Source organism: Gorilla gorilla, chromosome 2, assembly GCF_029281585.2.
Source record: "Gorilla gorilla gorilla isolate KB3781 chromosome 2, NHGRI_mGorGor1-v2.1_pri, whole genome shotgun sequence".
Lineage (NCBI taxonomy): Eukaryota > Metazoa > Chordata > Mammalia > Primates > Hominidae > Gorilla > Gorilla gorilla.
The window spans coordinates 72,278,997-72,304,239 of NC_086017.1; the positions used below are offsets into that span (position 1 = coordinate 72,278,997).

At 39.6% G+C, this 25,243-nt stretch overlaps 1 protein-coding gene across 12 annotated transcripts in view; it reads right to left on the reverse strand.

The window, feature by feature from the left end:
• The window catches only part of CADPS (calcium dependent secretion activator), a 476,794-nt gene that overhangs the window by 26,689 nt on the left and 424,862 nt on the right, over window positions 1-25,243 (reverse strand). For all 12 annotated transcript variants that reach the window (XM_055383622.2, XM_019024533.4, XM_055383621.2 and 9 more), the window contains 2 exons: window positions 20,976-21,008; window positions 13,334-13,441 (listed from right to left, as the gene is read on the reverse strand). In XM_055383622.2, coding sequence (XP_055239597.1) covers window positions 13,334-13,441; window positions 20,976-21,008 — 141 coding nt within the window. The remainder of the gene's footprint in view (window positions 1-13,333; window positions 13,442-20,975; window positions 21,009-25,243) is intronic.

Genomic DNA, 25,243 nt, shown 5'->3' on the forward strand with positions numbered 1-25,243 from the left:
CAGTGTTGCTACAGAATAAATAAAGTTATGAAGTCTTGTAAGATACAAAGTAGGAAGGGTATTAACAGAAATAAACATGTATTTCAGTATCTTTTATCCTTAGAGTCAGGGTTCAGCCACCTCAGCACTATTGACATTTTTGCAGATAATTATTTGTTATGGGGGGGCTGTCTTGTTCATGGTAGTATGTTCACCGCCTATCCATTAGATGCCAGTAGCATCCTCCCGCCACCAATCAAAAACGTCTCTAGACATTTCCAAATGTGCTGTAGGGGACAAAATCACCCACAATGGAGAACCACTGCTCTAAATTAGTGGTTCTTGACCAGATTAAACTCTCAGAACTTATTTTAAAAACAGATGTCTAATCCCTACCTTAGATCTACTGAATCAGAATATTTAATGTACAACTGGAATGAGTACATTTTTAAAATAAAAAAGTACGTATGTAGTTCTGATGCACACCCCTGGTTAAGAAGCAAACATTAAAAGACAAAATTACACACATATAAAAAGAATTTAGCCCTCAAGGTTCTCGAGCAGCGAATGCCTACAAAGCAGATACCTACATGCCTAGATTGGAGTCATCATAGCTGGGTTGAAGCCATCCTTTGTTTAAAAGTGAATAGTGTAATTTCTGAAAGAATATTTCCAAGGAGAAGCTCTGTTAAGGCTAATGAAGATACAGTGTTGGTAAGTCAGGGACACTCCCAAAGGAAGCAATAATGTTTCCTTGCTTAGTGCCTAAGCATAGACTCCTGCCTCTTTCGCCTCCCCAAATCCTGGACATCTGTAGATTAAGCCCAGTCCTGCCTCCTGGGGCACCTTCTTTGAGGCTTTCATCTCACTGGGATATTACTTTAGTCTAAGAAAGATTTCCTTTAGCGATACTGTGGCACAACTGAGCTCTCTGCTACTTGCTATCATGTTTTCTGATCATTTCATCACTGGTAAAGATCCCTGTTGGTGTGGAATGTATCGCTACTTTTCTCTCTGCTGCAAAGCCTACCTTAGTATTAGGAAAGGGTGTGAGGTGTGTGTTGTTTTTTATTTATTTATTTTTTTAGATAGAGTCTAACTTTGTCGCCAGGCTGGAGTACAGTGGCATGATCTCGGCTCACTGCAACCTCCACCTCCCAGGTTCAAGCAATTCTCCTGCTTCAGCCTCTGGAGTAGCTGGGATTACAGGCACACGCTGCCATGCTCAGCTAATTTTTGTATTTTTAGTAGAGATGAGGTTTCACCATGTTGGCCAGGATGGTCTCAATCTCCTGATCTCGTGATCCACCCACCTTGGCCTCCCAAAGTGCTGGAATTACAGGCGTGAGCCACCGTGCCCGGCCGTGTGTTGGTTTTTTACACCACTACCACTACTGATGACAACAACAATAAGAAGAGATATTCACGGAGTCATTTCTATGTGCCATGCACTGTGGTTTGTGCTTTAGAGGCATCGCCTCATTTAGTCCTCCTAATTCAAAAAGCTACCTACTGTTTTTATCCATGTTTTTTTACAGAAAAGAAAATTGAGTCTTGGAGAGGGTAAAGTAGCTTACACAATGTCACACAGCTAGTAAGTGGCAGACCCAGGAATTAAACTTAGAAATGTCTGACTGCAAAGCCTATGCTCCTAACATCTGCTCGATATAAAGAAACAAGTCCCTTGAAAAGTTGACAGGGCGGTCGGGCGTGGTGGCTCACTCCTGTAATCCCAGCACTTTGGGAGGCCGAGGGGGGCAGATCATGAGGTCAGGAGATTGAGACCATACTGGCTAACACAATGAAACCCTGTCTCTACTAGAAATACAAAAAAAAAAAAAAAAAAAAAAAAAATTAGCTGGGCGTGGTGGCAGGCGCCTGTAGTCCCAGCTACTAGGGAGGCTGAGGCAGGAGAATGGCGTGAACGTGGGAGGCAGAGCTTGTGGTGAGCAGAGATTGCGCCACTACACTCCAGCCTGGGTGACAGAGCGAGACTCCGTATCAAAAAAAAAAAAAAAAAAAAAAAGAAAAGTTGACACGGCACCTTTCAGTAGGAGGCTGTAGTGACTCATTGAACTGACAAGATCTGAGTTTTTGTTGAAGCATTAATGCTCCATGGGAACTATACACGGGTGAGTGTTAAGTTCAAGTTGGCAAAATTAGGTGTTAATAATTGCTTTTTTATTTTTTAGCTCCTAAAAAGATGTTTTTGGATGAAGCTTGTCAAAAGGATTTCTGAGACGAGTTCCCGAGATATCTACCAGGTAGAATATCCTTTAGAGACAGTCACTGGAGTCCCACAGATCATGCTCATGATTTAAACTCAAATAATCCATTCACTAAAGACAAATGATTTGTGTCGGTGGAAGTATCATCTAGAGCATGGTTTTTCAATCTCTCTACACTATTGCTATTTTGAGCTGGATCATCCTTTACTGTAGGGGCTGTCCTGTGCACTACAGGAGGTTCAGCACTGGCCTCTGCTTGCTAGATGCCAGTAACATGCCCCCAACCCCCGAGGTGTAGCAACCAGCAATGTCTCCAGACATGGTTAAAAGTCCTCTGTGGGACAAAAATCACCCCCCCGGTAGAAGCACTAACTCAGAGTTCCCCAAACTAATGAAGCACCTAATAACTGAGTCTTTTCTCTTTAACAGGATGATTTCCTAGGCCAAAGAATGAATTTTCTGAACAAAAGGGAGTGATATTTCTCTTCCTTAAAAGATGATTTTAAAGAAATTTCACTAGAAAGCAACTCATGCATTTAACTTTGCTTACTTTACATATTATTTGTTCTTTTCTAAAAAAAAATATTTTTTTCTACACAAATAATGAGAGGGGCTTTATACCTTGGTTGGCATACAGATCTGGTAATTAATAATACTCCCATCCTGGGCAAGACCTGGAGCTTTGTTGGTATAACTGGCTTTAGTCCAGGGATGGTCAGAATGGAAAATTCTGCCAAAGGCAGTCAAGGCAGCCCAATATGGCAAGTGACACTATCATTGTAAGCCTTTTGATACAGGAATATTCACACTGGAGGCAAATCACTAGACTCTATTAACTGGATTTTTAGTCAACTCAGCAGGAGTTTAACAGAAGAACAGGAGGCTGTTAACTGTTCTCTTCTGAATTGGGAATTTGGAATGAATGAAGTATTTAAGTTGAGCCTTCTTTTCAGGTTTTTGGACACACAAAAATAACTTGCAGCCACCTGGTGGAAGCAAGACTTTTTATTTTTTTATTTTTTTTATTTTTATTTTTTAAAATTGAGGTCCGGGCGGAATTATAAAAAGGAAAGGAAAGAGAAGTAATCAAGGGACACCAAAGTGGGAAGCTGTATTGCTGATCTAACGTGCTGTTCCAGTTCCTTCCTTTGGCTCCAAGTGGGACTATTCTGGATACAGTCAGGGGAGAAGACGGTCCTGGATGTCTAACAAACTTTTCCCATCATTGCATGGAGTCCTCCAAACATAATCTCCTTCAGAGACTGGCAAAGGCTCCCAAGCTAACTCCCAGATGGACACATGGACTTCTTGAGTAATCATTTTAACAATTCCTAAGCTCGACTTTGTTGTTGTTACATCAAACTCATCACGTTTTTGTGTGATGATGGCAGTGGCAGGGGGCTGTATTACATCCAGAGAGGAAGGGCTACCTGTATACATTTAGTGGTAACCTCTTTTCTAGTTTGTGCAGATCAGTGGTTCTCAAATGGGGATGATTTTGCCCCCCAGGGGAAATTTGGCCATATCTGGAGACATTTTCTTCATTTTGAGAAGGACAGTGGCTGCTACTGGTGTCTAGAGTAGAAACCAGGGATGCTGCTCAACATCCTTTAATACACAGACTAGCACTCTACAACAAAGAATTATCTGACTCAAAATGTCAGTGGTGCCAAGGACGAGAAACTTTGCTTTAGAAGTATTTTTGAAACTGAGGATTGTAAACTTATTTGTGTGTAGTAGAATCATTTTATCTGTTACCACTGACATTTTTGAAATTCAGTGGTAATATCAGGAAATATCAGACTGCATCACATAAATATTGTTTTATAAACTTTTGTTTCGTGTGTGTGTACACGCACACTGGGTTGCAATGTAAAATTTCTTTCTTATTGTGAGTTGGGGCAAATAAGTTTGAAGTAATTGATCTTGCCCACTATTTGTCAAACTTTTATGTGCACTTGAATCAAAGAGACTCTTGTCAAAATGCAGATTCTGATTCATTTGGTCTGGGGTTAGGGCTGAGACTATATATCTCTTACAAACTTCCAGATAATGCTGATGCTGAGGGCCTGTGGATCACATTTTGAATAACAAGAACCTATGCAAAATTTAAATTCACTCATTAAAATAATTAGAGCAGTAACTATGTATCTAGGTATTGATCGTGAAATCTTTTGATAGCCTATCTGGAGCCCAGCAGGGAGAGAAATAGTTACTTGTTTAATAAATGAGAAGTATTTGAGGATTTAGCACAGCTCGTTTCCTGCAATGCAATGTGATAATATTTCTTCCACAAAATGTGCTTTGGCTACTCTGTGTGTTTGTGTGTGTGTGTGTGTGTGTGTGTGTGTGTGTGCACATGCGTACTTGCACATGTGTACTGTGTTTGAGTCTGTCGCTTACTGCTTCCATGCCGTAAGTCTGCCATAACAAAAAAAAAAAAACCCTGTTCTAAGACACAGAAGTATTGTGTGGGTCATGTTAACAAGAATACTGTGACCTTAACGTAACAGAGCAATCAGCTTGGCTTCTTAGAATGATTAATGGAACATTCTCCTCTGGAAAGGAAAACAAATTAACTGTCTTCACCAAATGTCTTCTGGAACACAGAAAGCTGTTCTGATAAAGACACTTAGCAAAACTCTTCATTGCCTACAAGCTCCAGAGAAAATTCAAGACTGGCTTTATGTAAGGTTTGCCTGAAAGTAAGAGAGATCTATTTCTATGAATGGCTTTGGAAGGAAATAGCTAGATTAGAAAACTACTTGAAGATATGTTACACAAATGTAAATCTGTGAGAATACCAACAAAAAACCCCTCAGTTTCTTTTGGATAGTAATAACCCATTTAACATGATTAATCCAAATCTGTTAATGCCCCTTATCTTTTTTGTATGCAGGATTGCTGAAAGTTCAAATTACCCAGGCATGGAGTGAAGCATTCCCAAGTCCATGTGGAACGGAAATGTGTTTCTATACCTAAGACTCCAAAAGCAAAGTAATTAATTGTTATCACTTACTTGTAATTGTGAAGCCCATGGGAAAGAGGGGATTGACATTTGAATACTATTCACTGCAATAGGGCATCAGAAAAGCACCAAAACACTCTGTTCATCTCCTCTCATCCTAATAGAAGAGGAATTATCAAATCTGTTAAAAGCAGATTTGGATGGTGGGAGTTACAGAAAGCATGAAGACACTGGGAATTTGAGTGGCACTGGAGGGCATAACTCATGAAAACGAACTTGGATTGTTGTTTAATTTTAGCTTGGAAGTATCCTGAGGTTCACTTCCAAGAATCCAAACAGAGCTTAGATTGGGACTGAATACATGGTTTTCCTCTGCCAAGGAAACTTAACTCCCTAATAAGGTATGTATCTTACATACATGCATACACATACACACACACCCTATTTTAAAATATATATATATCATATATATATAGATACCCGTTATGTAACAATATTTAGTAGGTAATGTTACCAATCAAGGTGAGTGATGGGTTTCTCATTTCCCTCCAACTTGTCTCCAGTTTCTGTATTCTTTTTGGGAAATGACACTCTACAGCTGTAATGCATGGCCTAGGGTATGACTTAACCGCCAGAGTTTACTTTGGGGCTCAAAAATAGATGAAAGAATCAACTGTCTCTTCTTCCTGTAACTGCCTTTCCCAGTTCATTTGGATTAGCTTTCTGGTTTCAATACACATAATCTCACAGATTCTAAGGGATGTCCTAGTAGCCTGGCAGACATGCTCTTTAGCTTCATAATTGAGGATAGAGATGAGGTCACAGTTCAATTAAAATTTGATCTAAAGAGTATGGAAAAGCTCAGCTTCAGACTGATTTGGAGGGCTTAACTTCAGATTGATAACCTCGGGGAAAATCCCAGTAGAATTAACAAAGGACCCTTCCCAATAGTATGGGTATGTGTGTGTCAAAGTCACCAGTCTAAGACTTCAAAGCAGTTACAGTGACATAAGAAATGCTGGGGCCGGGCGCGGTGGCTCACGCCTGTAATCCCAGCACTTTGGGAGGCCGAGGCGGGCGGATCACGAGGTCAGGAGATCGAGACCATCCTGGCTAACACAGTGAAACCCCGTCTCTACTAAAAAATACAAAAAATTAGCCGGGCGTGGTGGCGGGCGCCTGTAGTCCCAGCTACGTGGGAGGCTGAGGCAGGAGAATGGCATGAACCCGGGAGGCGGAGCTTGCAGTGAGCCGAGATCGCGCCACTGCACTCCAGCCTGGGCGACAGAGCGAGACTCCGTCTCAAAAAAAAAAAAAAAAAAAAAAAAAAAAAAAAAAAGAAATGCTGGACTGTGACCCTCTGATTTACCCACCCAGCTCAGATAGCTGTGCCTTATTCCAGTAGTTAAAATCTCTGTATGTCTTCACATGGCCACCTTGTACTCTGGCCTCTGTGAGTTTTTTACAGTCTAGCCCCCCCTCAATCTTTTTTTTTTAAACTAGCTTCAGAAGTTTTCCTTACATACAGAGAGCAGCTTAAAAAAAAAAGCCCTGGTTGAATTCTGCTAAGTTACTAATTATGTTTAAAAGAACTACTTGGTTGAATTCAGCTTGATTTTTTTTTTTTCTCAGCAAATCAGTTCTATGTTTAGATAGTAATAAACTCCTCCAGTCTGCAGAACAATTGGCACGGCAGTCCCTATAACAAGTCAAGATCATGAAAAAAGGGCCAGTGCTGGTTCAAAATAAATTTAAGGGGCATCACAACCTTGCCCTGCATCAAATCCTGGTTTGCACAAACCAGCTGTAAAGAATATTTTGGGGACAAGTGGGTAATTTTGAATACAGTGTATTAGAGGAAAATTTACTGGCATGGGAAATAGTGACCATTAACTTTAAAAAGCAATTTTTTTGCTTACTCATTTTAGAAAAAAAGTACATTATATATATATAATTATATAGAAAAAGATAAAAAAACCCCACTGATAATAATCTGTGGGCGCTGGGAACACAACATTTTAATCTTCTTATTTTTTGGTTAGCTATATTTTCTAAATGTCTACAATATACATATACTGCATCTTAATAGTAAAAGGTATTAATTACTCCCTCCCTCTCTCTGCCCCCACCCCCCAAAACCCTGAAGTTCCGAAGGTTAATTCTGATTTATTTGGCAATGCAGTGTAGTTTTGTTGAGGGGGTAGAGCTAGGCTATTTCAAAATCACTTGAAGGAACAAGTAGTTCTATGAGATGATAAGGATGATGATGATAAAAGACTCATTGAATTTTTAACTACGTCTGTCTACATTCATTATATCATTTAGTCCTCACGAAAACTGTAAGAAGCCAGTTTCTTTACAGATGGGGAAATTGAGGCTTAGGGAAGTGAAATAATTGATCCCAGGTTAGAAAGCTCGAAAGTGGCAAAACCAAGTTTCCTCCTTCTGTCTGTCTTACTTCAAAGCCCCACTCCTGACCATCATTATTTTGCCTGTTTCAGGAAGATGTTTTACCAAAAGTAAAAAAGGTACCAGGCTGCTCTACATCAAGCAATTCTAAGCAAGCTTGGGGTTAATGTCTTAAGGTGATGGGGAGACCCATAGCACCTTAACATGAATATGAAACTTTGCTTAACAAGGAAAAAAAGAAGGCTGGGAAAAGCATTTCCATTTTGATGATGATGATGATAGCGATGATGATGATGGTGGTGGCTAACACTTACCAATGCTTCCTCAGAGCTCGATGCTGCAGATTCATATGGCATTTCACCCTCATAATAACTCCACGATTATCATCCCTGTTATATAGATGAATCAGCTGAGGCTCTTAGAGATTAAATGCCTTGTTCAAGGTCACCCAGCTAGTAAGGATCAGGTCTGAAGGTTCCAGAGGCAGGGCCCATGATCACTGCACAGTAAGTCCCATTCAGGGCACTCACGTCTGCTTATTGCTTAGAGAGGAGATAACTCACTGTCTCAGTGTCTAGAATGCCACATGCCTTGAATTTCTTTAATCAGCCCCTTAGAAGTGCAACTTATTGTGTTAGTGAATCCTATGCACCTCTCCCCACTTCATATTTTTGGAAGTGGTTTCCCTTACCTGGACAGCTGGTGATATACCTTACAGATATAGTGTCATGTCCTCCTTGTAGCCTATTATTTGGTACTTTCATCCTCCAGCAGGATGATTCCTACTTTGATTGATATATGCTCACATGTATGGTGCTTTAGTAATTTAATAAGGTTGTTAAAATAAGGTTATCTGTGGTTTCATATATAAACATAGCAAATATATTTTAACAGGCAAAGGTTTCATGTTTCAAATTACCCTTTTCAAGGGAAATAGTCACACTCAATTATTGTTCTGCCACATAAACTGGACAAATACACGATTTGAAAATGGAACAGCAAATTAAAATCTGTGCGAGGCAAAGAATACTGAGCAGCAGCCCTTTCCGAAGCTGACCACACTGCTTGATTAAGTTCTTATGAGGCGGTTTGGTAAGAGGCCCTTTCCTGATCTAATAACTGCCACGGAGAAGCCAAATGCAGAGTCAATCTGCAAATACTTAATCCTCCAGAAGGCAGATTAAGTGTATAATTGACCTATATAATCCATGTATCATCTCCAGTCAAATGTTCCCTGGGCCTGGTTCACAATGACACGGGGCCTGAAGAAAGCCAGTGCGGATGCGGCATTACTACCAATGTGGATTCCATCCAAGTTCGAGATGGCTTTTTAATCACTCATCTCCGAGCCTGTGAGGTTTAAGCAGATGAATTCACCCTAAGCACATCTCTTTTAATCCCGATTTTCTTCTCAGTCTGTGTCTTCAAGAAGTACAAGGAAGAAAGAAAATTAATTTTTGTTTAGACCTTGAAATCTTAGGTGCTTCTCTTGATGATCTGATCTCTAATTTCAAAAAGCATGTTTTTATTTTGGGGAAGATGTTGAATTAATCACTAGAGAAGGAGGGAAAAGCCATCTGCATGATTTATGGACACTCCAACTTTAAATCACTGTCTTCAAGTTATTTCTTGAGCTTGTGCTTTCCTCTGTAGCTGCTGCTTTAGGAATATGGAGATTATTTCATATCCATGTTTTATATTTTCTTTGAATGTCAGCAATAATTTTCAAGAAGGCTAAGCTTCCACTTGAGTCTCACAGCAGTCTGATCTTCTTTTAAAAATTCAGCATCTTTAATCTATTTGAATTCATTGTTTTTGTGTATATTGGAATATTCTCTTGCTTTAAATCTCAGAATGTTTTGTTTCAAAATGTTATAAACTGTTATTTTGCAGCAACTGAAAACAATATACAATTACACTTCATTTTTTATGAAAAAATATAAAAACACAGATAAAAAATGTCCAGCTGCACATCTGAAATATTATGGGAAACAGTTTGCCGATTCTTTTCTGATCAGCACTTTGTCTTGGATTGGTTAGATTTTTTCTTAAGTGCGTTATCAAAAAAGTCATTAGAATTTTATAGAAAGACTAGGTAAATCAATTATATTAATAAACAAAGGAATCTTAATGGCAAAAGCAACCCAGTTAGGCAACATTATGTCCAAATGTATTTCTCCAATAAACCTAGAGAATGCTTGGTTAAAAAAAAAAAAAATCGGTGAAGATGAATTTGGAAAGCCTGTTCTTAAGTTACGTAATAAAATAGATAAAAATGCAGAACATCAAATATAGAGTCCCAAATGCTATGCCGATAATCTCCCACAAGCACCCACTTCCAGCCAAAAGTACAATGACGTGGCAGAGAGAAAACTAGCTCAGAGAGCACTGGGTAGGGGCCTAGTTAAAGCAGAAAATGCACCGTTAAATGACCAGCTATTAATCCAAATATTCTCAAATACAAACACACACTAAAACCATCCAGCCTTTTCTACAAGGGCACACTCAGAAGGGCAAAAACAGGAACAATACCAAATAGCAACAACTTAAAGGACTTATCAGGTAAATAAAACTGAGACTTGAAACACAGTTAAAAACACAACAGGAACTCTTAGAACATGCCTCTGAATGACAGATGCCAGCAGGAACTAAAAACCAGAGAATGACACAATAGTCAGAATCAACAACCCCCAAACAGCAAACAATCTCGGAGATATATATTTTTTTCTTCATTCAAAATGTTAATTTGCTATTATTCATTTTTGCCATTTATCAAAATGCAACGATTTGGAAGAAAAATCTCACAGATCAACAAGTCTTTCTCAATAGGTTTCTGCCAATTGTTCAGAAACTTGCCCCAGGACCCCTATCATTAAGGAATGGGATTTAAAGAATAAGTTCATCTGCAGCAAGAAATTCAGAGTGGCAGCTTTCACAGACCCTTCTGCCTTGATATTCCTATTCCCTTGTTTAGCTTGGTGGACACAAGAGTTTTGCAGAGCATGTACACAAAGAAATAAACACCATGCTTGAGGAAACAGAAGCCGAAAATAATCAAACATGTTGGTAATCTGATGTTTTGCTGCTAGATTATAGAAAAACAGTAAGTACTGAATTAAATTACTAAGGCTGCATGGTAATGAAGCTTTTTGAGAAGCTCTGGGTTTTTAAAATGACAAATGTTTTAAATCCGTGACAGATTCAATAACTTTTTTTGCAATACATCAGTTAGGTTGCCTAGCACCAATATTCTGTAAATTAGGAGATCAGGTTATTTAGCAAGTAAGAAAGTAAATGGCAAAGAAACTTGTTATATCTAAATAAGCTCCTGAAAAAATTTTTTTTTTCCGTGGGGCCGGGAGTGATGTGCAGTGAGTGATTGTAATAGTTAAGCCTTTACAATCAGATATACTCAGGAGGGTATAACTAAGACTCCGTTGGGAAAACCAAATTGGGACAACATCAGACTAAATTGTGGGGGTTTCCACAATGTTACTGATGCTATTTTATGCTGGTCAGTGGAATTCAACAAGGGCCTGGAGGTACTTGTGAATTTTTGAATGTCCCTAACTATAACTTGCTTTCGGAAAAAAATATTCTCAGTAATATTTCTTTTTACTATTAATTTACATTAAAGGCTGGAGGGCTTGAATTTTGCCTGTGGTCTTCAACAGTCAGGCAAGTCCAGTTTTACCACCTGTACTAGTCAAGGCTGCACTTTTCCTTTTTAAATGAAGATTTGGTTGCACTTTCCTTTAAGAACAGCCACAAAAGAGATAATGTGCCTTGCTGCGTTCAGCAAGGCTACCTTGCTTGTACTTCTAATTTTAAAAAAAGAGAGGCAAGGGTGGATTATTTGTCAATTAAGTAACAAGCTAAACTGCAGATTAAACATCAAATTCAGTACTAGATTTAAGTTTTAGAGAACACAAGGTTATTGGTTATTCACACACACTCACACAGTAACACACACACACGTACACACGGGCCACATAAAACTGAGAATCGGAAGATACTGATCAAAGGAAAAAAAAAGGCAACCTAGGCATTGAAAAGAACAACCCACAGGCTTCTTGAATATTTGTGGTTTGGAATTTAATTCAATGGAGATGGGCAGAGTGTCCACACTCCTAACTGCAGACCCGAGGGTCCTGCCTGTCTCCGTTTTCAATGCCTATTGGATGGTGATTGTGCCCCGGACATTCTAGGCTCAGTACTTTCATATAAGGCATGCATGCAGAGAAGGGGGAGGACCCGCTGGTGAGCTTTATGCATGTATGAGGCATTCTCAGTGGATGTGGGTCATGCTAGAAGATGTACACAGGAAGATTATTTGATTCTAATTCATGCCACTTGATATAATGTGATAAAACATTTGACATGAGAGATAAGTTCCATTTTTATCTGAGAGAGGATGGGTGGGAATTAAAAAGTAAGAAGGGTTTTGTTGAGGAAAGGTGATGCAGAGGGAAGAGGGGTATCAAGCACAGAAACGGGATGATTGGAAAAGAAAAGAAAAAAAAAAGAAAGGAGCCTTTCAACACACGAGGAAAGCAAAGGAGCTGGAAGACAAAGCATATAAAAGTCAGAAGCCGCAGAATCAGAAAGCGGTGCCAACAATGAGCTCACTTAGCTGTGGAACAAAAACACACACACATACACACACACACAAACTCAATGTAAATTGCTGAACACAATCACAGAAAAAAAAAAAATAGAAACATGGATTCCATAGTAGACCAAAACATTAATGTTCGCATTGGCACTAAAAATATGGAAACCTGGACAGGAGGAGCTCACGTTTCACAAGACAGAAGTAGGCTGCACACTCAGAGCCACAGGGAGACAAGAACATCAGCTTCCATGCACTCTGGCCGGGTCTACACTGGCAAATTCGGTGGAAACCCGAGATGAAATATCTGGCTAAATTAGGTAGCCCCATCTGCTTTGGCCTAAAAGAGACAGGCAATTTGAGACTGAAGCAGGTTCCTTTTTTTTTTTTTTTCTTTTTGCCTCAGTGGCTTGCTTTGCTGTGCAGATGCAGTCCCAGTGGAAATAAGATTGCTCAAAAATGATTAACCCTTGGTAATCTGCATTTTCTGAAGTTTGATCTGGGTCCGCAGCCCAATGTACTCATTCTTTGTACACCTGCTTCTCATAAATTATCAGCTGGCTGGGTGAGCAGGGGGCACCATGGTTTAAAGCTGCAACTGACTGAGCAACTCTAATGTAAGTGTTTGCCAAAACCGAGGGTAAGGATTTCGAGTCTTCCAGGAATGAAATTATCTTTGAAGTGATAACGATGCGACATTTACTGCACATCTGCACACCACAGCTGGTGTCAGGGAGGCGCCACCCCCAGGAGAGAGAGTTGGTCTCAGCCTCCCTGATGAGAATATCTCCCTAAAGTGAGGCCAGATTGCAAGGAGGAAAACCATGACCAAGAAAGGTCTTTGCCAGTTAGAGAAAGCTGCCTTGCAAGCTTCGTGCAGGAATGAGCCTGCTTGCCGAGAGGCTGTGTGCCGTCCTACGTATCACACAGATTGGGACTGAGACACTGCCACACCAGAGTGGGTTCAGAACAGACACAAGACAGATAAGAGCCTAAGGCAGAGGGAGAGGAAAAGATTTAGTCTGAATCAGAACCAATCCATTTTCTCAAAATGTGACTTATCCTCCTGTCTCTTATTTTGTCACATTTTGGAGGGTCTCCTCCTTGGTTTTCAAGGAGGAGAAGGCATTTACTTACATCAAATAACCTTTCTATGTACATCTCCTCATTGACCTTATCACGCAGGACATCCTGAGAATGGCGGACGAAAGTCACGTAGGCGTCGGCCACGTCCATCCCGGGTTTCTGTAAAGAAACAGGAAAACATGAAAACGAATTTTCAGACAGCCACTCTTCCTTGTTTACCATTCACTTTTACCCTCTACTTGCCCTCACACACCCTGAGATGCTTCTGCTGGATCACCTTTGTAGGCATGGGATTGCTGTCCACAGCCTGGGCTGATAGAAATTGATATTATAACTGCTTCCTCTTTCCAGAAATCAAGCCTGGCTAAGAAGGGCATTGAGATTGTAGGATTTTATAAATATTTTTTCTATGATAAATTTTTTCCTGGCAAATTTATCTAATGGATAAGTCTTTACTGCATAACCCACAGATGTTCTCTGACTTTGCCTTGGATTGAAACCTGCATGAAAGAATACCCAAACATACTGTTTTCCACCGTCCTTAATATATTATCAGAAGGGTGATGGAACTCCTTTTTCCTCTTTTAAAATATTGAGAAAGTACTAAGTAAAAAAAATTGTGTTTCAATCTATACCTCTTCCTACCCAAGTCTCAATGTGTGTGTGTGTGTGTGTGTGTGCGCGTGTGTGTGTGTATAGCTTAACCTGAGAGGATATAGTATTTGCTAATTAATTAGTTCACTCAGATGAGACACTAAACCATTTGTCTTTGCTTCCAGTGCAGCCTTAAAGTCCAAGGATTAAAAAGAAGAAGAAGAGAAGAAAACAAAAGGCAGGGGAAGGAGGAGAGGATTTGATTTTTAAATAAATCAGATTTTCTGGAAAGGTAAGCTGGTGGTTCATCCTGCAGTTAGGAAATGATTTATTGTAGGGAAGTAAAAAAAAAAGAAACTCAGAAAGCACTCTGCTTGAGATGTCACAATCAAAGTTATCTCCAAAGAAACCTATTAAAACACTGTAATATAGGTCATTAGGAGAGTGGCCACAAACCCCTCAAATTTCCACAGTAGATATATATGTTTGCTAATAACTAAAAAGATTAGTTTTCATTACTGTGATTTACCTTAGATCACAAAGTATCATTTCTCTACTAGACGTGACTGTCAGGCACTGTAAATTGAAGTTAGTTAACACTTCTGTGTAATTTCCAGGGTGAAAATGAGGAAGGTTTAGAAACAGTAGGACTGTATTTTTTTTTTCCTGACACAAAGCAAACAATTATCAAGCAAAGGGCCAATGCTTGGCCCCTGGGATGCTAGTAACATTTCTTAACACCTGCTGAAACAATGACAAGGTATTAATTTGAAAAACAATGAGGACAACCCAAAGCCACAGCAGTCAAGTGTTACACTTTCAAACAATTTTCAGCAAATGGATTGAGCAGGTTCCATGATGGTCCTATAATTGTTGCAGTTTTATGATACAAAACAATAGAGGTTCTCCAGTGAGATGTAAGTGATAGCTATCAGTTCTAAGCAGGCACCTCTCTCCTTCTCTCCTTTTGGCAACTGCGCATCAAAGGGCATTCTCAGTAGAGATGGGGATCTCTACCTGGGGGACTTGAGAAACTTATTATTGTTTCTATTTCTCCCCTGGTGATGCTTGTGGCAATATGGCCTTTTCCTGGGCACATGCAACCATCTTAGAGCTAAGGTGCAAAGTCAAGTGTGGCAGATCTATCAGTAACCCAAAATGTTAGAAGAAACAGTAATCTACAATGATGCGTATTTGCACCACTCCTTCTCTTTTCACGAAGTTTCACTGTCTTCAAAGGGGCATTTCATTCAAGTTTTAAAGACTCTGGTATTTTAAAAAATCAGTGTGGTTCATCTTACCCATGTAGTTAAGAAACTCCATGATTTGCTCCGTTTTGACTCTTCTTATTCCAATAGCAGTTACCAATAGCTGATGTTGTATTATATACTATTTGTTTGTCTGTTGCCTCTCTTATCCCACTAGAACATAAGCTCCATGAACCCAGGAACTTTGTTTGGCCTGTTTTCTATTGCATCCCCAGCATACAAAATGGTACCTAGCATATAGTAGGGGCCCAGTAAGTATTTGCTGAATGGACAAATTCAAGAATGAATGAGCAAATCCTTTCTCCACCTCCTTTTTCAAGCTCTTCAGTCACACTGCATGGATTTTTACTGGATCTCCCACAAATTGGAATTTGTGAATATCACTTAAACTTTTCTGTAAAAGAAGAGTTTAAAAAAAACTTCTCTGGGCCTTAGTTATGCTATCTATAAAATGGGATTACTAACAGCTCCCCTACTTACCTCCAAGGACTGTTATGGTCATCAGCTAGAATAATGTATGTAAAAATGTTTTGAAAGCCATATATTGTAATACAAACATGAATTACTATGATTCCCCCCCATAATATTATACCATTCCACAGCCTTACCTACCTTTAGAATCTACTCTAGAACCAAGAAGAAAAGGGGGCCTCAGAGGAGCCAACGTCAAAATAAAAATGATAAAGCCTCAGCACAAAACATGTGTAGTTTTCTCATAATGGAGTCCTCAAGCTCCCACTCCCAACCAATTCCAACAAGTTTGGTTTCCATCCCTTGATGAAGCAGAAATAGGGAAGAGGGGGATTGTTTGAAAAAATTGTGCAGATAAGAGAGAGCTATCATTTTTCCTTATGCCTGACCGTGAGGGAGGAGGCTGCCCAACTGCAGCACCAGACATGTAGACTCACCAACCGCTGGGGTTTGGGACTATCGAGGGCAGGGGCAAGCCTCCCCTGTATCTCGGGAGGCCCTGGGGGGGAGTGGGTCACTATGCAGCCACTGGGGAAAGACACGGTCACAATGGTGATCCTGAGTCATTGAGAAAAGATTATAGTCAGTACCCTGTTTAAAAAGGCGAGAAGGATGTGTAATGCATTTCAAGTAGATTTCCAATCAAAACAATTAAAAGAAAAACTGTTCACAAACAAGCTAACCCTTAGTTATAGCTGGAAAATATACTTGACCAGACAGCTGATACTATTAAATTATGCTTTTATATCATTGTGCTACCCGCACACACTGGGACAAACTTTTAGATGTTTTTTAATATCTCATAATGACATTGTGTATTTTAAATGTGGCTTGGCAGACTGATTGAATATGACATAGATTTTAGAAAACACTTAAACAAATATCTGTATAGTTAACTGCATCCATGTGTGGAAGACATAATTTGTGAATAAGCTACCCTGTGGCTCAGAAAAAGAAGAACATTTTAATCTGAACTTGCCCCTACCGGAATACTTCTGAGCTTGAGAAAAATGAGCTCAAACTTCCAGCATCCTAAGTCAGCCCTACTTATGAATGCAAATCTCCTACATATACCAATGGGTCAAAAACTACATCTAAAACAAAGACATATGCTTTGGGGATCATGTAATGTTTTAGGTGACTGGTACTAGAACTTCCCTCCAGTAGTGTGGATAGTTAAGAGACAAATCTCAAAGGTGACTAACTGCTAGTGCCCACATGGAACTAAACCATTAAATGTTCTAACAAAAACCTCACAGGGAAACACAGGTGAGCTCAGAGGCTTCAGAGGTAGAAATGAGTTGAGAAATGATTTTATCTGATGGTTCTTAAGCCTGGCTGCAAATCTGAAGGACCTGGGGAGCTTTAAAAATACTGATATCTGGGCCCTGAACCCCAAAGATGCTGTTTCAATTTTGTCTGGTAAGCGACCTGGGCATTAATGCTTGCAAAAGCTCCCTAGTTTCCAATATGTAGCCAAGGTCAAGAATCACTGATTTAGTCCATTGGTTTCCCAACTTGTACTACTTATCAGAATTATGTGAAGAACTTAATGGAAAGCAATATCCAGGCTCCACCCCAGAATGACTGAATCAGAATCTCTGGAGGTGAGGGCCTGGGACTCTGTATTAACAAAACAAAAACAATTATGTGCCCATTAAAAAATAATAAAAGCTGAATATATTAATTAATAAAAACCAAAAACAAACCAGAAAATTTTTTTTTTGCCAAGTATTGCTGCTGTACATTCTAGTTTGGGGACTGCTGACTTAACAGGTAATAGTTAGTGGTATGCTGGTAAACTGACTCTTTTTTTTTTTTTTGAGATGGAGTTTCACTCTTGTTGCCCAGGCTGGAGTTCAATGGCACAATCTCGGCTCACTGCAATCTCTGCCTCCCAGGTTCAAGTGATTCTCCTGCCTCAGCCTCTCTGGAGGAGGTAGCTGGGATTACAGGCGCACGCCACCACACCCGGCTAGTATTTTGTATTTTCAGTAGAGGCGGAGTTTCACTATGTTGGCCAGGCTGGTCTTGAACTCCTGAACTCAGGTGATCCACCCACCTTGGCCTCCCAAAGTGCTGGTATTATAGGCGAGAGCTGCTTCGCCCGGCATAAACGGACTCTTCAAAACCAACAACAAAACAAAACAAAACACCCTGATTTGTAGTGTTTACCAATTTGCATGGTGTAAATACTCCCATCAAGGCTAATTTTGAGCTACCAATGTGCTCTCACTGAAGGCGGAGTTGGAGAGAGACGCACATAATTGACCTTGGGAACCAGTGCTAGCTACTCTACCACACCCCTGGAAGTGCAGGCTTTATGGTCCAACTGACAGCACCTGATAGTCACACTCTGCTTATTCACCAGGTGACCTTGGGCATGCTAATTAACCTCTTTGTGCCTCAGTTTCCTCAGCTATAAAACAGAATGATAGTATTAACCCCCTCCTAGGATTGATTTCAGAAGCAAATGATTACTATTATCTACCATATATAAACAATGTACATATAGAATATACGTGTATTATGTACTATTATTTTCTATAAAATTGTTATTTATTTACTAAAAGGTTTATTATAATATTATTAGCTATTAAAGTATATGTTAATCAACTTAAAGTTTAGCTTTGTCCTAAGTCATTAATAGCTGGTAAAAAAAATACTTTTTCTAATATGCACTAAAATAATTACCACTATCCAAATCAAGGTGTTTGTTTATGCACTAACTGGAATTATCTTGCAGTATGGCAGAATTTATAAGGGCATTGGCTTAAATCTCAGCTCTTCTACTAACCCAATGTGGGATCCTGAGCAAATTAACTTCTCTGTGCCTTAGTTTCCTCATATTTAAAGTGAGGTTATTGTGAAGATAAAATGTAAACTGTTTTAGTGAGTACTTTATAAAGCTTGGTTGTAGTAGCAGTAATACTAGTTACTATATTTTGTATAATCAGTGGTAAATGTACCACATTTTGGAATATGCTGCATCAACTTCTTCTGCCCTCCAGAGTGTGAAAACTCTACTAATTCAATTTGTTTCCTCATAGCCTAATGATATATGGTTTGGCTGTGTCCCCACCCAAATCTCATCTTGAATTATAGTTCCGACAATCCCCAAGTATCATGGGAGGGACCCAGTAGGAGGTAATTGAATCATAGGGGTGGCTACCTCCAGGCTGTTCTTGTGATACTGAGTGAGTTCTCAGGAGATCTCATGGTTTTATGAGGGGCTTTTTCCCTTTCACTCATTCTTCTTACCTCTGCTGTCTTGTGAAGAAGGACGTGTTTGCTTCCCCTTCCACCATGATTGTAAGTTTCCTGAGGCCTCCCCAGCCATGCCGAACTGTGAGTGAATTAAACCTCTTTCCTTTATAAATTATCCAGTCTCTGGTATGTCTTCATAGTAGCATGAAAATGGACTAATGCACCTAACGAGTCTTCTAATTTAGCATAATTAATCCATAAACACTTAATGAGTACAGATCAGGGCACCCTGCATTTTGATATAGAGTCCATTTACTGCCCTCCCATCTTTATAATAAATCTGAACCTAGCTTGTAGGAATTATTAGATCAAATCATATGAAATGGCTGATATTTGACTTCTTTGACCTCACCAATATGCCAATTTCATGTGGTTCAATCTAACATAACCTGATGTTAGTACCAATGGCTGGATCAAGTTTCTCTAGGTGTTTGGGCCTTGTCTACAGGCTACCTGTTCAAACCTGGCTGAGATACCCTCTCTGCTCTGGATCCTACAGAGAATAGACCACAGCTACCAAATCTTTGGGTCGAAAGCCTAGAATTTCAATTTCTATCACTGTTGAAGACCAGTGGAGCCCAGCGCTGATGTCTGCAAATTCATCCCCCATCCATCTATATGCAATAGAGTGTGGACATCACACTACTACCACCACGTGTGTCTTTCTCCTGGACTGAAATTCCTAATAAGTGCTAGGTATGGTGCTGGATGTTCTATGTACGTTGTGTCATTTAATTTGCACAGCAAACCTATGACTTAGGTATTATCGTCATCTCCATTTTAAAGATGGAGAAACAGGGCCAGAAAATTTGAGTAGTTAGCTCCCCACGAAGGGAAAGTTTATACTTTGGAGGCTTGAGAAAGTAAATTACTTAACTTCTCTCCCTGCTGCAGTTATGTGAACTTTTTCTATTCTCCATTATAAGAACTGTCTACCTGAAGGAGTCTGAGGTTTGTTGATAGGAAGTATTATATAAATTCAAAGCATAATTATTGATTGTACATTCTTTCATTAAACAAACACAATATATGCTAATGCTAAATTCACTCCAATTTTCTATTTTGTCTTCCTTTGAGAAATAAGCCAATAAACCATTACACACTTAGCTTCCTGGGGAAATGAATTTAAATGTTAATACAAATCCTTTTAGAAAAAAACAAATTTTAACAAATAAGTATTTGAACAAGGGGGGTACTTAACCACGTTCAGAATGAGAAATGCTTAGTACAAGACCCTTGGTGGCTGTTGAGATAAGCTCTCTAAATTTAATATTTTATAATAGACTCACACCTCTTTTGTTAGAAATGGAGAAACAAAATCATTTTCTTTTTCACTTTATTGGAATATATTAAAACCTCTCCAATTTTATTTTGCTAATAGGCAGGGCAAAGTCTGTCCATAAATGTATCCTGATTTATCACAGGTAATCCCACACTTTAGCATTCATGTGTTGTACTTAACCTCAATTTAAATGTAAATTTTGGGCAACTTCGAGTGCTTTATCTGTGAACTTTGAGAGCTCTCTTCATTAATGAGGCCTGCACTAAATTATAAGCAGTTTTGTGAGGTTTCCTTAAAACAATTGCAGAATTGACCCCAAAATGAACAAATTTAGAATTTATTTGTTTTTTTTATTAGGTTGGTGCAAAGAAATTATGTTTTCCACATTTTTAATTGCAAAACCACAATTAACTTTTTCATCAACCTAACAAAAAATACTGTCACCCTTGTGCAAGTTTCTAGCTTCATGGCTTTCCTCTGAAGGTGTGCACACAGGAGGGTTGGTGAACATGATGAAAACAGAATGAAACAACAGAGAAACCAATGAAAATGAAAGTGAAAGTGAAGTGGGTTTACCCTCAAACAGGACCTTTCTTCCTGATGAAAGAAACCATACCGTCTTCTTATCTGAAAAAAAAATTCTACTACAAAATATTCTTGGCTTCTTTCTGATGATCCAAGTCAGGAACACACAGTTTAGCTAGCAGCAATTAATGTGAGTAGCACTATCAAAATTCTCATGAAAACAAAAAGTAAAAATGAAAAAAAAAAAACAAAAAAACCCCACGAGAAACAATTTTCAAATACTCACAGGTACATCCACATATTTGGAAGCTGCCTTCACCTAAAGAGGAAAGAAGAGGATGGAAGTGAGGCTGGTGTTTATGTTTAATTGTTCACTGCTCAATGCTGTATCCCCATCAGAATCAAAACAACATGCTGGCACATGGAGCTGACCAGGAAAAACAAAAAGGTACTAGAAAATAAAATCTGTTTGCTATTTTTTCAAGCCATAGCCACTGCTTTGCAGAAAGAGAGAATGCACACGCAAATTTACTGATTCAGATTCTGTTGCTGGAGCGGGAGCTTTACATTTTCCTCCCTCCCTTTGAAAAAAAGAAAAGTGACTAGCTAAACCCAAATGGATTAGTCTGGGGCTTACCAGTCTAGAGAAGCAAGTAAGATTGCTGTTACTTCTTGTACCTTGGGTCTTTGTGTAATTTGGCTGCAGGTTGTCCTAACTAAATAACTAAATACCTCAGTTCTCAGCTGTCATTAACTCAGGTTTTTAAGAGGAAGATGGACATCCTCAACCCAGAGGGAGATGGTGTCTGTGGGTAGGGAGATGAGAACCTTTCAAAACTGCCCAAAGGCTGCTGTTATGTCTCCTGCTTTTACGTGCTAAAAATTCCAGATGGGAAGTGCAGGAAGTGGTTATAAAATTTTTAGTTTTGTGGGGAGGGTGTATGGTAGTGTGCTAGAGTGTTATGTTTGAGAGCATGAAGTTTGGAGTCAGACCTCAGTTCGAATCCCAACTCTACCACTTACAAGCTGTGTGACCTTGGGCAAGTTGCTTCATCTCTCTGAGCCTCTGTTACCTCATCTGCAAAGTGGAGTTATTATTAGTAATAGTGCTTATTTCCGCAGGTTGATAAGGGTGAATTCACACTTAGCCCCAGGATGTAAATACAGAACAAATGGCAGCTAAGACGATGAATTCATAAGCAAATGTGGGTGAGTTCTGAGTACTGTGAGAAGTCAATGAACAGCTGGGTTTGAGAAATAAAGCCTATAGGAGTATGTTTAATATTCTGTGTGTTTCATTTTGACTCAGGTCACACATGTTTCTCTAGGCACAATTAAGACTAAGGAGCTACATTTGGGGTCAGAGAGGGTTTCCTGTTTTTAACTGGGAACTACAAAGACTGCAATGCACAAAAAGCAGTTAGGATGTCTTTTCACATCTCAGCCAGGCTTCCTCCTGCAATTTGGCTGAGATCAATATTAGGAATCAAGCTTCACCCAAATGTCTCCCAGAAAAGTACCCAGGGGAGTGATTTCCTCTGTTGCTCTTTTCTCAGTGCTAGTTTCCAAAATGTCAGCTCTCAAGAGAAAACAGCCAATGAACCAATAGGGTGGGGTGGAAAGAGCCCAGAATATAGAGTCAAAAGTTCTTTCAGTGCCAGAACTCGTTGACCCTGGGGAGATCATGCCAAGTTCCTTAGCCTTGGTTTCCAGATTTCTAGACCGAGTTGACAATACTGTGTACTTTGCAGGGCTGAAAGCTTGGTGAAATGAGAAAACACATGAGAAAGTGCTTTGTAAACTTTAAAGCAAGGAACACACATCAATTAGGTAATTATCGAGAGGGCAATGCATTCTATCTTCTTGAATCATTGCCAGCCCCCAAGACGATTCCTGGAGTCTCCTGTTACAGATTCTCTTAGAACCTTACACTTGTTCTTGCAGCATTGATTGCAATTCAGCAGAAATTTTTTTTTGCGCAATGTCTACCTCCCATATAATGTCATGAGAGCAAAGGTTATCTTGGTCTTGCTCATGACTGTCTCCTCATTGATTCACCTGGTACCAGCTTAGAAAGGAAACTCAGGGAAAATTTATAGAGGGAAGCAATGAGAGAAAGCTAATGACCAGTTCTGGCCTCAGGATGATTGAGAAGTAAGCAGAGGCAAGATTGGATCAAGGAGCCACTTCACTGATCAGTCTGAAAACCAACATAGTTGTATAGAAAGCTGACTGCCTGCAGAGGCTGGTGGGTAAAGGAGAATACTCTTAGTCCTTAAAGGGATTTGAGGCAGGCTCTCCAGATTTTGCACAATTATCATTTCTACTAAAAGATTCTCAACCCCAAATCTTTCCTCTCCATTGCTATGCTAGAACTTAGTTCAGGAAAGAAGGTGGCTTGTCTTTTTTTTCATGTCTCCCCCATGTATACTATTATCTAACATTTCTGTGATATTTTTCATTTGCAAAACACTTCCACAAACAGTTTCTTCTTTAAGCCACCCTGCAAAAAGGGGGTGATTCAATCAGATCCGTTTACAATCAAGAACGTAAAACCCATAGAATTTAAGGAATTTATTTGCTCATGATCACAGACAGGAGGCAGAGAAGCCAAGACTCCTATGTGGTCATCTGAGCCCAACTTTCTCCCTTGGAACTCTTGATCTCCTCAATACTGGTAGAAAAGTATGAGGAATTCAAGCATCAGTGGTCAGAGCAGGTGCTAGCAAAACAATTCTTCTCAGCTAGAAATTGCCTCCTGTACTCTGTGATGTTGATGCTTAGCAGTTGGTAGGGGTTTTGTTACAGCTGAAATGACCAACCTTTAAACACACCATTTACCATTTACTACTAACATGCAGTTACAATCCGGAGAATGACACCAAATTCTATTCCTTTACAGGCAGTTTGGGAAGATGAGGCAAGTTTTTGTCACAAATGAAAATCATCCACTCTCCTTCATGCACCAGCCCTCGGTTTGTTAGGATTGTTCTTTTATTTAATAAATGATGACTTGCACTTAGTCTTATTGATCCTCCTCCCATCCCATAATAACAGGAAAAAATAACCCAGGGTAAATTGTGGTCTATTATTATTTAGAGACATGTGTGTATCATTTTTGGTTCGGGATATTGAACTTTTTTGGGGGGCGTGGTATGGAGTCTCACTCTGCCACCCAGGCTGGAGTGCAGTGGCGCTATCTCGGCCCACTGCAACCTCTGTCTCCCGAGTTGAAGCAATTCTACTGCCTCAGCCTCCTGAGTAGCTGGGATTACAGGCACCCACCACCACACCCAGCTAATATTTGTATTTTTAGTAGAGATGGGGTTTTGCCATGTTGACCCAGGCTGGTCTCAAACTTGTGACCTCAGGTGATCTGCCTGCCTCGGCCTCCCAAAGTGCTGGGATTACAGGCGTGAGCCACCATGCCCGGCCGCTGGATATTGAACTTTAAGAAGGACAATGATGATGAGGAAAAGGGGGATTCTGGCAGTATATTCTATAAGGAAAGTGAAAGAAAAGGCATCTTGCCTAGAAAAAGATGGGCTAATTGCAAAGAAAACCATAATATTCATGTAGTTAATTAAGGAGCTTCAGTGCAGAAGGATTGAATTTGTTCACAATGGTTCCAGAGCATAGAATCAGAATGAATGTGTAAAATTACAGGGCCCTAGAAAAAGGTCTAAACAGCTATCACACTCCAGCCAGGAACTGGCCATTTCTGGTGATAGAGACCTCCACCTCACTGGAGAAGCTCAAACAGAGGCTAGGTAGAAGGCTCTGGACGTGTTTTTCTTTTCTTTTCTTTGGATTTGTTTCTTTACCTACATGAGAGTTTATCTCTAGGGCTGCTTTTCATTCTCTGATTCAAGTCCCCTTAGAGGTAGGAAGTGTCACCAGTTACATTCTTTACAGTAGATAAATGTAGCAGAGCGGAGAAATTGACAGAACCAGGATGAGAATCTTTTCATGTATAATGTCAGCAGTGCTCCCTTTTTAAGGATCACCTTTTCTTAAGTTATCCATATCCATATCCATAGGAATATGTCTTTTTGCCAGCTATACTCTAGGTAGAAGGGAATGATCAGATCCTCCCAACCCACTAGAGCTTTGGAATTATTGCCAGAAAATCCAAGCATGCACCAGGCACTGTATCTAGATCAAATAACCAACAGCCCTTACCATCTACACAAGGCTATTTTACATTATAGTAAGATATTGTTTTGATGAACAAAACGCAAATTTCTTTAAAAGCACTATATAATATAGTAGCTTTTTGTGTTTGTGTATTTTTTTCCGTCAATGGTTGTTAAAAGAGTGTGTGTGTGTGTGTGTGTGTGTGTGTGTGTGTGTGTGTGTGTAATTTTCTTTTCTTTTTTAACTTTAAATCTAGAGAAGTGGCTTACAGAATGGGTTCAGGATTAGCTAGGTTAAAATTCTGGCTTTGCCATTTTTTAGCTTGGTGACTAGCCATTACTTAACTTCTCTGAGCTTCCTTTGTAAATGGGACGATAATAACGCTACTCAAAGGGTTCAACTAAATGTAGCTGTGCT